Source organism: Lycorma delicatula, chromosome 1, assembly GCF_047948215.1.
Source record: "Lycorma delicatula isolate Av1 chromosome 1, ASM4794821v1, whole genome shotgun sequence".
In the NCBI taxonomy this organism is placed as follows: domain Eukaryota; kingdom Metazoa; phylum Arthropoda; class Insecta; order Hemiptera; family Fulgoridae; genus Lycorma; species Lycorma delicatula.
Genome location: NC_134455.1, coordinates 160303460 through 160322881, shown reverse-complemented (window position 1 = coordinate 160322881; position 19422 = coordinate 160303460). Strand labels below are relative to the sequence as shown.

At 31.7% G+C, this 19422-nt stretch overlaps 1 protein-coding gene across 1 annotated transcript in view; it reads left to right on the top strand.

Moving 5' to 3' along the window:
• The window catches only part of Cand1 (Cullin-associated and neddylation-dissociated 1), a 118280-nt gene extending 104678 nt beyond the window's left edge, over positions 1 to 13602 (top strand). The window contains exons 21-22 of the mRNA XM_075365910.1: positions 3353 to 3499; positions 11645 to 13602. Of these exons, the coding sequence (XP_075222025.1) occupies positions 3353 to 3499; positions 11645 to 11769 (272 nt within the window). The 3' untranslated portion in view covers positions 11770 to 13602. The remainder of the gene's footprint in view (positions 1 to 3352; positions 3500 to 11644) is intronic.
• The last annotated feature ends 5820 nt before the right edge of the window (positions 13603 to 19422 follow it).

The following is a 19422-nucleotide window of genomic DNA, read 5'->3' as shown; positions in this document are numbered from 1 at the left end:
TGAACACTTTTCTTTAATCCACTCTTCTTTCGCCAGTTTGCACTTCCTGTTTATAGCATTTCTTAATTGCCGATAGTTCCTTTTACTTTCTTCATCACTAGCATTCTTATATTTTCTACGTTCATCCATCAGCTGCAATATATCGTCTGAAACCCAAGGTTTTCTACCAGTTCTCTTTATTCCGCCTAAGTTCGCTTCTGCTGATTTAAGAATTTCCTTTTTAACATTCTCCCATTCTTCTTCTACATTTTCTATCTTATCTTTTTTACTCAGACCTCTAGCGATGTCCTCCTCAAAAATCTTCTTTACCTCCTCTTCCTCAAGCTTCTCTAAATTCCACCGATTCATCTGACACCTTTTCTTCAGGTTTTTAAACCCCAATCTACATTTCATTATCACCAAATTATGGTCGCTATCAATGTCTGCTCCAGGGTAAGTTTTGCAGTCCACGAGTTGATTTCTAAATCTTTGCTTAACCATGATATAATCTATCTGATACCTTGCAGTATCGCCTGGCTTTTTCCAAGTGTATATTCTTCTATTATGATTTTTAAATTGGGTGTTGGCAATTACTAAATTATACTTCGTGCAAAACTCTATAAGTCGGTCCCCTCTTTCATTCCTTTTGCCCAGCCCGTATTCACCCACTATATTTACTTCCTTGCCTTTTCCAATGCTTGCATTCCAATCTCCAACTATTATTAAATTTTCATCTCCTTTTACGTGTTTAATTGCTTCATCAATCTCTTCGTATACACATTCTACCTCATCATCATCATGGGCGCTTGTAGGCATATAGACGTTAACAATCGTTGTCGGTTTAGGTTTTGAATTTATCCTTATTACAATGACTCTATCGCTATGCGTCTTGAATTTATTGATTAAATTTATTTAATTGTTTAAAATTATATTATTAATCTTACGTTGCAGATGTAGGTTTATGTTAACAATGTCTTATTTATAGTAAAAATGACGTAAGTAGTAATACATTATTGTATTAACAATTTAAAGTCATCCATCAGTATGATGTGTTAAATTTGTATTGTTTATGAGTTTTATAGAGCGTAACTTTTTTTCTGTATACTAATATGTACAGTCAAGTAATTTGTTTTAAGTTAGCAAGATATAAATATATATTTTTATGTGGTATGTAAAAGTTTTATAAGATTATTCTCTTAATAAAACAATGAAAACTTTGTTTTTAAACACTATCTTTAAATAAGACAGTGCCTTTGAGTTCATAAGGGCAAACCAAGGTTTGTTTTGAATTTGCCGCTTATGTACACGATGTAAGTAGATGGTGCTTGCATAGCTCAGTTATTTCAGTCAATAGTCAGCTGTTAGCAATAATAGTTTAGTCATTTTGTTGTTTATATTCATCCATTTATAATGATGAGTGCTACAACTTGTGATCCCACCAAGGATGAAGTACAAGGCATAATCAGATTTTTTATGGCAAAAACCAGTTTTACGGCAAATTTTTAGCATTTATGGGCCAAATACTGTGAGTGATGCTAAAGTAAAACAGTGATGCTGTTTATTTTGAGAAAGACAAATGAACATGATGAACGTTTGCAGCCAGCTGTATGTGATAACAGATGATTTGACTGAAAAAAATTGACAAAAAATTCAAGAACACTGGCTTTTCACCAAGTCACAATTGATGTTTCACGATCTTTTTTTTTTTTTTGAAGTTTTGACTGAAAAATTGGATTATAGAAAATTGTGTGCTCACTTGGTGCCAAGGATGTTAACATATAAGAAAAAAGTCTTGCTACAGTACATGAATTTTAACAGCATTACAAAAATGAAGGTGATGAATTCCTTGATCACAATGTTACCAGAGATGAAACTCAATTCCTTATTCAAATGTTGAGACAAAACAGCAGTCAGTGCAGTGGCAGCATTCATCACACCCTAGACAAAGAAGTTCAAACAAGAATGTTTGGTAAAAAGCCTTATTGCCAATGTTTTTTTTGGGGGGGGGAAAAGATGGTTCTTGCTTGTCAAAATTAGTGATTGTGGAACTACTGTGAATGCCAATACATATTTTGAAATATTAAAAAAAATCTTAAACTAAAAAATCAAATGACAGTGGGAAGCTATCATGCAGGATTTTGTTGGAAAATCTCAAATTTAAATTTGATTGAAATATTCCTTTGTTATACATGTGAAATGTAAAAGATCAAGCTTTAGGTGCACTTAACTTTTGTGATTGTTGAGGCTGGATATGTTGACTGCTTTCTTTATATAGAAACTCCTCCACTGAGCAAAAATCATCAGTTTTAAGAAATTTTAATTTTTTTATGCCTTTTCGGTTACTAATTAACTTTAAGTGATACTTGTTAACAAATTTAGCACTTTTGTGAAACTAGCTGTGTTTATTCTAACAAAATCACTGACTTCTTTCTAAAGTTATAGCTATCAGAGTTCAGTGCAAGTGTTCCTTTAAATAAATCATAATTATCTTACTGTAGATTTAATGGCACATGTCTTATATTTAAAATATATTAAAAAGTATTTTGAACTGTGTTGATGTCTATAATAATATAGTATAGATTACATCCAAACAGTTCAAAATAGATTACTTTGTTCATATGATTTTTAATCCATAATAATTTTATCCAGCAGATGAATGTCAGTAATATTATGTATGTATTATTTAGTTTTCTTTTTTAATTTCTGGTTAGTAGCAGATTCTTTGTTTACTAATAGGATTATTCTGATACAGGATTTATCACTCTGTAATTAAAACATTTTTAGTATTATACATTCCAATCATACCAAGCCAGACAAGACAGCCATGCCTGTTTAATTAGTTTTATTTCTGCATTTTTTTATTCTCTATTAGGTAGGTTTAAAAATAAACTTTTATATGTAATAAGATAATAAACTTTAATTTTTGTGCAAGTATTGTATTCAGTTTGCAGTTTGCAAGTAACTGTTTTGTTATACAGTAACCATCTCATTTTTTACATATAATTTGATAATACTTTGTCTTTTATAAGTTTAGATTTTTAGTCTTTTATGATATTTAAGAATTTTTTACTACAAAATCAAATACTGAAAATTTCTGTATCGATTTTGTGCCTTTTGAGTATTAAATCAGACACGTATATTTATATATATGGGTTAGAGTATTTAAAAACTAAGATTCATTTTTAAATCATTTTCAGTCGACTTAGATTATAAAAAATTCAATATCCAAGACGGTTTATAGAGTTAAAAATAAAAAAAAGCCTTAGCTTCACTCTCTTGAAACAGAAATTTAAGTTTAATTTCTACATTTGAATTTTAGAATTACTTTTACATTTGTACTAGTATCTACAGCTAACTTTTTTTTTTTATGTAGGGCTGGAAAGGCTAGTGGATCCATTACGTCATACTTGTACATTAAAAGTAAAAGCAAATTCAGTTAAACAGGAATATGAAAAACAGGATGAATTAAAAAGGTCAGCAATGAGAGCAGTTGCTGCATTGCTTACAATACCAGATGCAGGTAATAAAAAAATAATTATGTTTCAGATATAGCTGACTCTAATGATAGTCTTTCAGCATTGACAAAACAGTTTAAGATAATGTCTTCATGGGTTGTGGCCAATGTATGAAAATTTATGCCTCTTTTTTCATAAATTAAGAAATAAATTTAATGTAGAGTTATGAGATGCTGTTTTACAGCATTTTTAAGATAATGTGTATATAATAGGCAAATAGATTGAGAGGCACATAGAAAAGCTAATGATTGAAATAGTGAATGTGGGGACATTGACTCTAATGATAGTCTTTCAGCATTGACAAAACAGTTTAAGATAATGTCTTCATGGGTTGTGGCCAATGTATGAAAATTTATGCCTCTTTTTTCATAAATTAAGAAATAAATTTAATGTAGAGTTATGAGATGCTGTTTTACAGCATTTTTAAGATAATGTGTATATAATAGGCAAATAGATTGAGAGGCACATAGAAAAGCTAATGATTGAAATAGTGAATGTGGGGACATTGACTGGAAGTTGGAGGAAGTAGTAGACACAGTGATTGCTAAAGGTGTGCATATTTTAGGGTTGAGCGAGACAAAATGACATGGGAAGGGGAGTAAGGAAGTAAGAGGAGGTTATAAGTTGCTGTGGAGTGGAAGTAAAAAATTAAAAATGGGGTAGAAATTATCCTAAAAGAGGATTGGTATAACGGATTGGAAGTGAAATTGGGGTTTGGCATCCCATGGGCCTAGCCTCTGCAGCTTTTCACCCATTACACACAGAGCTGCAGAACACTTTATACTATACACATACAATACACCAAGAACACTACACGAATTACAACATATACCCTTACACAACAACATCCTACACTGTTGTTATTACATTTACCCTCAGTGGTGTTGTGGTATACGAAATGCAGTCATAACCCAAGCTGGAAACTATCATGCTGAAGGGTGGATGGCTTTATGTAGTGAGTCTCAAACAATGTTCTCTGGGTACCTGGGCGAACCCAGTTGTAGTTAGCTTTAGCTCTAGCTCAAGTACGTCTGCGCTCTGCTGGAGTGGTCCTTTTTATCACTGGTACTCGTAGATATCGTATGTCATTTCCAATCTGTAATCCTACTGTGGTTGTTGGTTCACTTGAAAAAACCAACAAATCTGGAATTTAGAAACGTGGCAGAAAAAATAAAAATATCTAATATGCATTTCCTTGTTGTTAGATATAAAGCGGAAGGTAGATAGGTCCTTTAATAAAGTTTCTCCATTTCTAATAAATAAGTGTGTGGTAACAGCTTGTGGCTCACCAAAATCCATCAAAAAACTTAGGAGTGGCACCCTTATGGTTGAGATTAATAACAATGAGCAAAGTTTGAAGCTCCTAGCTCTTAGATATATAAGAAAGGACAAAGTGATATTGGAATCCCACAATACACTTGACTCCAGCCCTTGCTGGAGTCCCTTGAGTGAGTGATCTTCTGCCTTGACTTGGCTGATATTGATTTATCAGAAATATCTACAGAGCTATCACCACAATCTGTTCCATCTGTGCAGAGGATCATGAGAAAGGAAAATGGTGTTGATGTGACATCATTCTAAACCTTCTCGACTCCAACTGTTCCTGAGTTAATAAGAATTGGCTACCTATCTGTCCACAAGCAACCATATACACCAAACCTAAGACACTGCTTTTGTGGCTGTGCAGGACATGATGATAGCACATGCACTGAGGTAGAAAACTTAGTTAATTGTAAAGGTCTGCACTTGGCTTGATCTGTGGACTGCCCCCCTTTATAAGGAAGAAAAGGCTATATTAAAAATTTGTACTCAGCAGAAAGCTTGTTAAGAGTATTAAAAGTCACTCAACATGAGGAATCCAGTACAACTTTGCATTAGTTTTGTACAAGCTCTCTCCAACAAAGTACAAAAAGAGAATGAGTGCACATTGTGCAAGAAACTAACCCAGTTGATCCAAGCTTTGTCAAACCAGGTAAAAGCCCTCACTTCTGCTATTGCATCGTTGAGTGCAGTAAGATGAAAGATATTTTTGGTGGAAAGGCCAAGAATGGTTCAACGCAAACCGGAGTGGTTTGCGTTGTAGCAACTGGAGTAGTTGCTACAACACCCAATAAAATTTTTGCTGCATCAAAAATGCAGCTCGCTACCAAGATCCCAATGAAGGATCTACAAAAAAATCATCGCCTGTCACAGTATATCTGGCCTCCAAGGCTTCCAACTCACCACCACCGTCTGATAAAGATAAAGTGTCTGAAGAGGCACAACATTTCGTAGTAATTATCAACAGCCAAAAGAAAAACCAGAGAGTGTTTGATAAATAATCTGCATGTAATTTTTGTATATAACAACAGAAAAAGAGTATACATGGCTATAAATATTTTTCATTGGTATGTTTGCCGTCTCCATTCTCTCTGTGAGAATATCTAAAACCTAATAACGGAAGAAAGTCCTTTAGTACTATGTCTGCAGAACACTCGCCTCCCTCCCTAGGATGATGTGTCTTTATGCAGATACGTTTGTGAAAGGTACGACTATAGACTAAGGACTGAGGACAAACAGGTGTGGCTGTTTATCTAAGGAAAATTGTTATAGCCACCTGTGTCCCACTAATGACAAACATCCCTGCAGTCTCAGTGAAAATATTGGCACCATTCCAAATGAGTATCTGCAACTTATATTTTCCTCCAAATTCAGATATCTCTCTCTTTCTGTTTAGCCTCCAGAACCATCGTAAGGTTTTACTTCAGAGGATGAATTTGGATAATATGTGTAGATTCACATAACAGAATTTCTTTACATTATTTTTCACCATAGCATTAATTCATGGATATTAATTAAAGTAGCCATATTTTGAGTAAATTCTTTATTAAACTTTAAATGTATAAGTGTTATTGTGAGTGTGATTTGTGTCATTTGATATAGAAAGAAATACTACTTTTTAGTAATGCATATTAACATAATTAAGTACAAACAGCTGGTAACCATGACAGTAAAAAAATAACAAGTTTGTTTACATTTATAGAAAGAAATAAACATTTTGATATTACAAATAAAGAGGAAATGAAGGCAGAACTGACCAATATTATGAATGTGAATGAAGTGTAGTCTTGTACAGTCTCAGGTTGACCACTCCTGAGAATTGTAGTTATTGAAACCCAACTACCAAAGAGCACTAGTATCCACGATCTAGTATTCAAATCCATACAAAAAAGTAACTGCCTTTATTAGGATTTCAAAATTCTGATATCAGTGAGGATGATCTATCAAGTCTGTTTTCCTAAATCCCCACACCCTGGTAATAACTGGTGCTAATAACCATTCTTGGGGCTTATCAGCTTACTTTTACCAGTTGCATTGCTTCTGATGATCTTATCTGTTTCCTGAAGAGGGACGTTCATGAACAAACTTTACCCAGTTAAGAACACTGTTTCACAGTGGAGGTTTTCATGTAGAAATAACTGTCGAGAGAAGGTTATCTGCCAATAGGCACACTAGGCTCACTCATGGATATCTGATGATGCAAACAGATGTATCCCATCCTTTTATGCTTGCTACGGCTGCCAACTAACAGTACACCACATCCTTGTGGATTGTGTCTGTTGTGAAGCATTCCATCATAGGTTTCATCTAGGGGCCAACATATGAACTTTATTAGGGGATAATGAAATTATGCTGTCTTATGTTTACGAATCCTCAGGGCCATCCATTTATATTCAAGTATTTAAATTACTGTAGTTTGTTTCAACTAGTCATGCCATTTGCCGTAAAATAGATGGTGATTTTATTATTTTAATTTAAATATATAATGTGATATTTCTTTATTTTATTACAATAAATATATCATATTTGATATTAATCAGGCATGATGATTATAATAGGGTGATGGTAACGCAAAATTATTTTTCTCCAAGAAAACCTCCCGCCCAAAAAAAGGAAGTTGAATATATAAATGATAAGTAAATTAAGCTTACGAATGGGTGGAGAGTTAGAGAATTTATCTAAGTCTATGACCCTCAACAGGGAAATAAAGAGAGGATCAAGAATCATTTTGGAGGTTATGCAAAATCTAATAAGAAAGAATTACATATGTATCATATGTAACATAACATATAACATAACATATGTATGTAACATGTAACATAACATATGTATATGTATCATGGGAGATATGAATGCACAGACTGGTAAGGGGTGGATAGGAATGGAAGAGTTAATTAGTCCATATGATTATGGAAAAAGGAATGAGTAAGGAAATGTGTTACTTGACTTCTATCAAAGGAACAAACTTATAAGAAATATATGGTTCAGAAAGAAAATAATGAGGTATGGGTGGGATGTTCGAAGGTAGCCCCGGTTGAGGCTGCCCTGGGAGAAGCAATTGGTATTGATCATTTATTAGTGTAGTAAAAGTGAGGATGCTGGCTATAAGGAGGTGGCATTAGAGAAGATAAGAGTGATTGGTACTCTAACATTGCATTAACTGTACAGAGTATAGAGCAGTATGGAATGAAAAAAGGTCTGGATGATTGGTGTTAAGAGGATAAGAAGGTATGCGGAAATTATAGGGGAGTGACACTGATACCCCCTGTTACTGCCAAAATATTTGAAAGGATTTTGGAAAAAAGAATAAGAGGGAAGGTTGAAAGTCAATTAGTAGAGGAACAGTATGGTTTCGAACAGGACCGATCAACCACAGATTTGATGTTTGCAATGAGGCAAAGGATGGAGAAGTATTGGAAATACAGAAAGGATTTGTTCATAACATTTATAGATACCGAAAAGGCATATGAGGTAAAGTAAAGAGGTGTCAAACGGCCTAATAGAAATGTTGATGGCTATGTATAGGAGTATGTTAGGGAAAAGAGTGAGAACCAACGAGGGAACATCTGAAATGGTTTAATATTAAAAATGGGCTAAAACAAGGGTCTGTACTGTCTTGTCACATCTTCTGTTTATAACAGTTATGAATGAGATTCACAAGAAGGTAAAGAAAGTGCTGAGAGAAAGGGAGAAGAGATAGAAAGCGAGCTTGTTTGCAGGTGATATTTTAGTGTGGTGGAAACTGAACAGGAAATCCAAGAACAAATAAATGTATGGAACACAAAAATTGAAAAGAGGGAAATGAAGTTAAATAGGAAGAAAAGAAAGACTGTAGTTATGAGTCAAGGGGAGAAAGTGGGAAGAGGTGTTACTGAAGTGGATGGAGAAAAGCTTGAACTTGTCAAGTTTTTTTGTATTTGGGGAGTGAGATGATGGAGTACAGAAGATTGGAGGTGGAAGTGAGTAGGAGAATATGACAAGCAGGGGGGGGTTCAAGCAGTAAGGAGCTTGATATTGAGTAATGATGTCCCCAAGAAATGTAAAGAAGTGATGTTCAAAACATTATGGACCGATTCTAACATATGGAGCAACACATGGGTGTTGACAAGTAGAATTATGACTGTATGATAATGTAATGAAAATGGAAGGTCAGAGGATGGCAAAGAGAGAGCGTGTGTAATTGCAGCATGGGAAGCAAAAGAGAAGAAGACCACAAAAAATATGGGTAGATAAGGTGAAGAAAAATATAGGGAAGAGAGTTAGTTACAGATGTGCTGTTGGTGTTGTGGGAGAAAATATGGAAGGATAAAGAAAAATGGAGGTTGTTCCTGAGAAGGCGTTATCCAACGTGGAGTTGGATAAAGAGAAGAAATAGACAAATAGTTTGTAATTGAGCAATTTATCTAATAATGTAGAAAATACAGTGTGTAATATTTCTCATAAAAGAGTTAATTATTTGGAAAGTTATGAATTGCTTTAGAAATACATATTTCTTCTGCAATAAAAAGATACAATTTTAAAAGTTAATATGTGTACACAAATTATTACATAAGGGATTTATTAGCATGTTATTCAGTATAATTCAGGAGGAATGTTACATGCAACATTATCTTGTCAGCAAGGTTGTCATTGCATCTATTATTTAAGATGATTATTATAATTTATTTGTGTTGGATTTTATTTTTATCATTTTATTTTAACCCTTTGGAAACCAATCTACACAATAAAAAGGTTTTTAAATAAAGAAAATATGTAAAAAAGACCAGTTGGCAATTATCATCAATTTCTGTTGTTTTTTAGCAAAATTTAAAAAAAAATTACTTTTCTTTATTTTGGGATAGAAAGTATTTAAATATTTAAGAAATTCTTTGTAATTTTATTTAATTGTATTATTAATATTTTTGTTTAAACACAATATAACATTGTTGGGATACAGCAGTCATTTCATGACAGTTGTTCATAGTGTTATGCGTCATTCTCAATTATACAGTCTACTGTGTACATGTCTATGCGATTTGTTTATCTTTATTTAATTTAATGTCAACAATATTTGTTTAGTTTGAAGTGTTTTTTATTGTCTAGTTGTGTATTTATGTGATTCTTGTTTTATGGTAATGGAACTTAACATAATTTTGAATAGCAAGTTGGATCGCCAATTAAGTGAAGGTGAATCACATGAAGATGATTTTGTTCTTTCATCAAGTGACAATGAATTCAATATGTTTGACGAAGATAGTATTGCAGATCCTTCTTTTTGTTCTGATGAACTATAAGCCTCCGCATTATTTTCATGATCATTCATTCAAAAATCATGAATGTGATACTGAGGTTAGCCTGCTTCTATAAAGAGACGGGTTCTTACTGACGTTTCTGATAATGAGACTGATAATATTTGTAAAACTTACAATGAAATTGATAATATAAATTGGGAGTAGGTTTAACCATGAGAAATTTGGACCAATTTACCCATGATTTTGAATTTATGGATATGCCCATTTTTGACGATTGCCGTAATTTCCCTCTTGCAATCACAGCTATTCCTGGAAATCTTAGCTCGATTCTTGCATCATAGAGCTAGCTATGATGTCAGGAAAATAAAAATTTACTTTGTGTTAGGTCCATACTTTACTGAAATCTAACTGTTTTAAGAAAACTTTTAAGGGTAAATTCATCAGAATCTGTTAAAAGATTTCTGAAGTTAAAACGATTAATATTAATCCTTGTAAAATTGTTAATTTTACTGTTGGTAAGTTTTGGTCTTAAAACCAGCTCATGAACATATTTTATTATTAATGTTAGAATAATAGAATGATGAAAATGAAATGAAATCAAAAGTGAATGTATAAAAATGATAAATAACTTAGATCAGTTTTTAATGGATCCCATAGGCTGGTTAGCAGAGTTGAAAAGTTCAAAATAAGGTTGCCAGGTTGAGAGAATTATGTATGCGAAGCAGTTATGCTTGTACATATTCATAAATAATTTTTTTTTCTTTTATCTTCTGGAAATAATAACAAAGATTATTATTATTAATCTTATAATTAATTTTTAGTCCAATAAATAAAATAGAAAGAGTAGATATAAAATAAAAAAGGTTGCAAGAAACATTGACATGATGTAGTTTAAGTGTAATTTGTGGTATATCAACAAGTAAAGCCTTCACAAACAGTAAAAGTGGCTATGAAGAAGAAAAGTAGAAAGCGAAAGACAGACACTGTAACAGGACAAAAAAGGAAGAATATCAGGGGATATTAACCAAAAAGAAAAAGGATTTTAGGAACAGCTGGAATAGTTGAAATAAGATGTCAGGACAGGAAACAAAAGATTTTACAGGACAGTATAGCAATAAAAGGAAAAGGAAAAGGAAGAATGTAGCAGTTAAATGAATCAGAAGAATAATAGAATAGAATAGTTTAAAGTGAAAAAATATATAACATTTGAAGTACCTTTGAATTAGAAATGCCCTTTTTTATTTTTATAATTTTCAACTGCTTAATAACTATTTTGAAGTTGAAAGTGGAGGCTCCATCCTCTATGCTGTGAAGAGTTTTTGTGTACTTAGACAGTTACATTTAAGTAAAAGGTATCTAGGACCAAGAATTAAAGAAAGAAAAATTTTAAATAATTTTTCTACAAGATTCCCTTTTTTATCTAGAATTTCTTGTATGTTTTGTATGTTCTAGATTAAGACTGGTACCTAGAGAAACTCCCAATTATATCAGCCTGCATGTGGATATATAACTAACATTTGTTGGATTTTTTTTTTAATTACTTTGCACATTGCCTTTTTTTTCTATAAATATTTATATATTTCTGTTCTCTTTTTTCAGATAAGAATCCATATTTGAGTGAATTTGTTACTCAGATCAAAACCACATCTGATCTATTAATGTTGTTTGAATCGATACAACAGGACCCTTCATTATTAAATCAAGATTTAATGGACCTAAGTTGAAATCATGATTAAATATATAACAAAGACTTGAATAATCAGTGTAAATAAGCAACACTGGTATGACTGCTACTTTTTCAAAAGTGTACCGATATGATCAATAATAGAAAAGATAAGCAAAATAAAATAAATATAGCAAAAAAGGTTTTCCTAACTTTCATTAATGAATTGATGTAATTATACAGGGTAGGGCAGATAAACATGATGATTTTTAGAGTAATATAACAGTGATTACCGAAGTTCATTTTTATTCATGTGCTAGATTTAAAGTCACATTATTGTTGTAAAATTTAACTTTTTGATTAACAATAATATTAAATGCAGAAAATAACATCTTGCAACTATCATTTGTTTTCGTACACACTTGCGTGGACCGATATGAATGGCTGGAGTCAGTTGCTAAAATTTGTTGATATATTTTGCAGCATGAATTCTGGTATGGTGACCACCTTACATTGAATTGCAGTCTTTAGTTCTGGTAGTGAATGTAGCTGTTAGGCAATACTTTGGATTTTAAATAACTCCAAAAAAAGTCACATACTGAAAAATCAAGGGAATGGGATGGGCAGATGACATTTCCACGTGAAGAAATTAATTGTTTGGGAAATATCCTCCTTAACACTTCACTAAAAACCTCAGCCATGCCAGCAGTTTCCCTATCGTGTGGAACCACAGTTGAGCTCGGTTTATGAATTTTCTATGAAATTCTGAAACCAGAAAATTTTGCAGCATCAAAGTGTACCACTCTATGTTCACTGTAACTGTGACCACCTTCTTCAAAGAAATTACAAGCCTATGACCCCCAAACTTTACCACCCCACACCGCACTGAGACCCAGTGAGTATGAAGCTGTCTTGGATTTGTATCAGACCAATACCAGAAGTTCTGTTTTTATTAATTCAACCCAAGAGAAGGAAGTGGGCTTTCTTACTTGTGAGCATTACTGTATCTTCTGTTATCTTTTTCAACATCATCTTTGTGAAAATTCTGTGTTGTTCCCAATCACAAGTAATCAATTCTTGAAAACCCATAAGTTTGTAAAGGTGGAAATTCAAGTTAGAATGTAATATATTTCTGACAGTTTGATTGAAGATGTCTAGAGCAGAGGAATATTGATGTGCCAAACTTCAATTGCCTGCCTTACCTTCAATATTCTCTGATGTTCATACAAGTCTCAGCCTTCCAGATTGTTTTCCTTTTTGATGCTGATGCAGTTATAAAATTCTCCACCCCACAACATGATCGTGTTACAAGAAGGCATAGATCCATGGCAGCCCACAATGAATTGATGAAAAAATCTCTGCATGAGTACAATAAAACCATGTCTTTGCAATAAAGATGTCTCTTTAATGAAAATGCAGCAAATAGCGTTTCACAGCTCCGTAGTGACTGAAATGGCAACCAGTGAGAAGTGAGTCTCCATAACCCCCAAATCATGTGTGCAATAACCAATTAAAATTCATCAAGTTTTTCTGTCCCACCCTGTATTAGTACATCTTTAATATAGTTTGTAACTTTCTTTCTTATTTTTTTATTTATTTTTTTTTTGCGCTTGTATAATAAATGAAGTATTTTTCAAACTAATATTTCATTTGTAGCAATAAGAAAATAAATAAATTTTATAGTTTTTTCATTGTCATGTTAAGTTTCATATTGTTCTTTTTTCTTTTTTTTTTTTTTTGATTACTTGTTAATAAAAAAACTTTGTCCATTGGATTTAATTGTAACATTATAATGTAATTAATCGCCTGGTATGTTTGTGTAATTAAAATAATAATTATTTATTACTATTATTGTAATTAGTAGTTCATTATTAAATTGTGTTTATTACATTTATATTTGTTTTGCATTTCAGTTATTTATGCCTCACGTAAAATAATGAAATTTTCTAAGTGTGTTGTTTTAAAAGTTCAGTTCCTGACTAGGACCGTACAGTTTTTTACTTTATTATCCACCATATTTCAGTTTCAATGAACGTTCTGATAAAGTTTCCCTTTGAATTCCTTTTTATCTATTTAATTAATAACTGGTCTAGGGGAGAGTGCACTAAGATAGTAAATTGCATACCCATAAAACCTGATGGTTCTGAGAAACCTGAAATGTCTCAAATACTAGATTCCTGGAAATAGAAGAATGTAAAGGCCAAAGGAATTTTGGTTGTAATAAACTAGTTCAATAATTGCCCCAAATCTTATTATTCATGCTGCTTCTAGTTTATAGTAATAAATGAGCTATTTAGGGCCATAGTGATCTCTAAAAGTTTAAACTAACAGAATCAAATTTTATAAAGTTTTTTTTTTAATGCTAATTAATGAATTAATTATAATAGTGTTTTTTTTTTTTGAAGGGGTGGTGGTGATAAATGTTTATATTTAATGTCAGTGTAAAAGGTTGTTTACTCTGTTGTGGCTTTAAAAAGTGGTTATAATGTAATTTATTGAGAATTCTTTAAATTATTAAACTGAAAATAGCATAAATATTAAATTTAAGAATCGTTATTATATATATTTTTTTATATTAATCTTGTAATCTTTTGTGGATACACATAATTAATGTACAGAAGAAGAATTAATCTTGCTTGAGAGATTAATTCTTACTTAATAATTCAAGAAATGCTCTTTCTGAACATTTTTGTCGTCACTATTCACATGAAAATTTGTCACTATAAATTTTATTCTTGATATTAATTTAATGTAAATTAACAGAAGAACTACTAATGAATTGTTGCTGAAACTCACTTTAATGTTGAATTAGTGAATGAACATTTACTCCAAAAACGTTCTGCAAAAAATTAACTTTTTAAATTTACTGTTAAGGAAATAAGAAGGCCTATATACCAATTTTTTTAAAGTGATGGCAAATTGTGAAGTCTTGTGTATCCCCTGTACTAACTCATTATTCTCCTACTATATATAATCAGTAACAATAACGTTTTTGTTGGCAAGTTGTTTTTAGTGATTGTTATTTCAAATGCTTCACAGTCATGTTTGATGTATTTTGTTCACTATGTGTACAATATTGTAAGTACTAAACATTTTTCTTTTTTTTGTGAATGAGTTTTATGTAATTATTCTCTGTTTAATTTTTTTAAATCAAATTTATACTGGTAGTAGCAGTATTCAGTGCTGTAATTTTTTTTTTCTTATCTTTTAGAGCATCTAGTAACAATCATATTGATCCAGATGATATTTCCCATGTTCTGTAAAAAATGTCTATAGAAGAAATGGTAGTTAGGAATAAATCATAAATGAAAGTGACCACAATTCAAAATCTGAATTTGCATTGCTGTTTTCAAATTTTGACAGTAAGAAAAACATTTATGACCTCAACCTTTTGATATGCCATCCACATCAAGAAATGGAATTTGGAACTTAGCAATGTTCAGAATGTTTCACCATAATTGAAGTATATTGTCTAGCCAAATTGTCAGTATGCTTTTCCTAATTCAGCGCTCAACTTGTCATTTGAAAGGCAGTAGAAGAAACTTAACAAGGAATAACTGGTATACTAATTATCATCTATCAATTATTACCTTTAGGTAAGATGATGATAAAATTAAAGAAAGGAGATATTTTTTTTACTGTAAAAAATTACGCAGTGAAATGGAACAAGATAAAAAAAGAAAGTTGAAGTCTTTAGACAGAATTACCAAAAAATGAAATTTTCTCTTGCATAAAAAAAATTTTTCTCATCTTAAAAATTGTGTAGTCATAAATGGTAAAATATCAGATTGTTTATAAATTATAAATATTGATATGATACACAAGTCATGGTTGGAGATTCCCTGACCTAAGAGTATACGAACAAAGTGCTTGCTATATTCTTTCCATCCAGATATTGGGCACAAGCGTGATGGCTACCCACAGGCAGCTGGAGACCGAATAAAATGATGTATGTTTAATTATTTCACACATTCTTAATAGCGTATAATCATTTTTATTTTTGTGACTTAGAAATAAATAAATAAAATTATTATTTATGCTTTTGATTTCTTGTTTATTTCATTTATTTATTCGTCTACATTAAAATGTTAGTTTATTTGTCATCCTGTATGCACTGGCATGCAGGGCATATGCCCCAACAACCCTCCCTCTAGCTTCATCACTATGTGATGCTTTATCTTATCAATTTTTCAGAATAAAGTTTCTGTATCAATTTTGTCTAAAAGCTTTATTTGGTTATTTGCAATTTAAGAAAGTTTATTTTCACCAAACCAAAAAAAAAATATTTTTGGGGATTTTACAAGAATTGTAACTACTGTTGATATAGTTATGGAACCCTTTTTCAATTTTTTATTTAAGTTATTATAAAGCCACTAATTTGGATCCATAGAGGTTTAGTATAGCATTATTTCACCTTCACAGCAGAAATCCGGGTGAAGCCTTTTATTAATCATAACTTGAAAACAAAGCGTTCCTAGGCAAATGTTTCAATAGGCTCTTTTCATTATTTTAATAAGAGGAGATGTCTATGAAGTATTACAGAAACTAACTAAATATAGCTGAAGCCCTCTGTTACTGGATGATTGCGTTTATAACATTTTGTACACATTATTTCTATTGTTTAGAAACAAACTAAAATAGACTGTCATGGATCTGTCAAAGTAGACTAAACATCATGGATCAAAATCTTATTCTTCAAGTGATTCTGAGTTTAATAGGATAAATATTTATTTGAGATACAGATTTTTCTCATGGTTCACTCCCTTACTTTGGAGGTTGAAAATGTTTTCTTTCTTTAATGAAGGATGACTTGCTTCAGATGCAGTGGATAATAATGAATAATTTTGAATCGCTGAATAAATTAGCGAATTATGTTCTCTCTGAACATAATTCCTAACTGAGCCTAACACAGAGCTTAAAAAAAAATTGTTTGAAATATTTTAATATGGAATATTTACTTTATTGGTTATGGATGTTTTTACATCTGTAACCAATAGTTTTATACATAACACAGCAGTAAACAATGACAATCTATTAATATTAAATAAATTAAATTCCTATATTGAAAATTTTAAATTCACATTTGAAGTAGGTGATAATAGAATGTTAAATTATTTAGGTGTCAATATCAAAATAAACAAGGATAATCAAATTGAAATATCAGTATATAGAAAATCTACATCTAATAGTATAACAATTCATAAAAAATCAAATCATCCTTGGTCTCATAAAATGAACACTTGCACAAATATGATTAATAGAGGAATGAAACACACATAGTAACAAAGAACAGTTAAATAATGAAATAAACATCATAAAAGATATAGTGGTTGAAAATGGATATGATACTACTTTAATTTATAAAAAACAACTATCAAAACACAATAAAAAAATAACCTCTTACAACTAGTATGCAATAAGACACAAAGAAGTAAAAACATATATATTAAGTATTTATACACTAAAACATTATTAAAACTTAACAATAATCACAATTTAAACCACAAAACAAAATATTAAAAAAAATAATAAGCAATTTGTGTGGAATTTATAAAATTAAATGTAATGATTGTGATTGTATTTATATAGGAAAAACAAATAGATCTTTTAAAACTAGACATCTAGAACATTGTAGAAATTATAAAAATAAAAAATTAGGTTAATCTAATATGAAAGACCGACAATAAACACTGTATTTTTGATATTTACACAAATTTAAAAATATTACAAATTAATAAAAAATAACAAAAAATGGAATATATTAGAAAAATAATATATTTATAAATACAAACAAAATTTCAGTTTGATAAGCCATTAGACAGGAGATGGTCTTATAAAAACTACAACATATAACAGCACTTGCAATAAATTAATAAGTGGTTTTTATTATACAGAGCGTTTCATAATGTTCTTCGGAGTTTAAAAAATTCATTAAAAAAAAACTATTTCACTCATGAGAATAAAACAAGTACTGTACGAAAGAGTACTTAAAAAAATTTTTTCCCTCACATACTAGGCAGTTAGTAAACCATTTGTTCGCTAGGCGTCGACAGTAGAGAAAATAGCTGCCACGGGAAGCGAGAAGTCGTGTGTGTTAGAATTTCACTTGTCAAAGTCAGTAATTTCTGTGCAACGTGCGTTCAGTTGAAATTTCACAAGGAGCCACCAAGTGATAATAAAATTCGTGCATGGTATAAACAATTCAGTGAAACTGGTTGCTTCCGCAAGCGCGAAAATCAAATGGTCGTCCATCAACCTCAGAATTCAATGTCGAACGTGTGCGTGCAAGTTTCATTCGTAGCTCGTCGAAATCGACTGCAGCTGCAGGCAGAGAATTAGGAATTCCAAAAACAACAGTGTGGAGAGTTCTCCATAAACGTTTATTATGCAAACCGTACCATCTTCAATTAATCCAGCGTCTTTCTGATGGAGATAAAACACGTAGGCTCGATTTTTGTTTACAGTTACTGGAAAAGATGTTGTCAGATGACGGTTTTCTAAACAAGATAATTTTCAGCAATACTTTCCATATTAGCTGCAAAGTAAACCGTCATAACGTGCGAGTTTGGGGAACTGAAAACCCACACGCATATGTGGAACACATTTGGGATTCTCCGAAAGTAAACGTTTTTTGTGCGATCCCTCGTGAGGCAGTGTAAGGGCCGTTCTTTTTTTTATGGAAACGACAGTAACGCTTGATATACCTGGATATGTTACAATTATGGTTTATGCCTCAGCTATTTAATTACTTCATTTTCCAGCAAGATGGTTGTCCTGCCCATTTTCATAACGAGGTTCGACAGTACCTTAACACAACATTACCTCGGCTCTGGATAGGACGTGCGTCCAAAGAAGACCAACACATTATGCTGTGGCCACCAAGATCACCAGACCTCACGCCATGTGATTTCTTTCTCCGGGGTTACGTGAAAGATAAGGTGTTTATTCCACCAATGCCGCATGATATCGCTGAGCTAAAGGATCGCATAATCAGTGCAATCAACTCTATCGAAAATGACACGATAGAACGAGTTTGGCAAGAGCTAGACTTTAGTGTTGCGTGCCGTGTCACCAGAGGAACACATATTGAACATTTGTAGATTTTAACAAAACCTGTTTGAGTCCCTGCAATCACCTTACCTAAACTTTCATTTAGGTAAGTGAAATATTTTTTTATACTGAATTTTTTAACTCCTAAGAACATTATGAAACGCTCTGTATAACAAACATTACACCTTGTACATGGTTTATTTTAGTATTTTTACTTTGTAGTTTAATTAAATATTTTAATCATGACTGAGAATGTGGGTCTTTGCACTTTCATGATTTAAGTAAGGTAAGTAAGATATGCCTTATCTCAATATTTTATATTAGGAACTTTATATTATTAGAATTTAAAATATAACCATTAGAATGCATGTGTATTTTGAATTGCACATGATGTGTAAGAGATGAAATTCAATTGTCAGATTGAGTCAAGGGAAAGATGGCTTTCATAAAATAACTGAAAGACATAGGTATCCAATTATTCCTGGTCATCATTAAAATTGATGTGCATATCTCAAAAGATTGAACCATCCAAAATACAATGCTCCTTTTTTAGTAATTACATTGGTTCAATGTAATTCACATTCCTTTCTACTCTGTAACCATTTAATTTCAGCATTTACTATATCCTACATCTTGGTTTCCTATTTACATATTCTCATTTTTT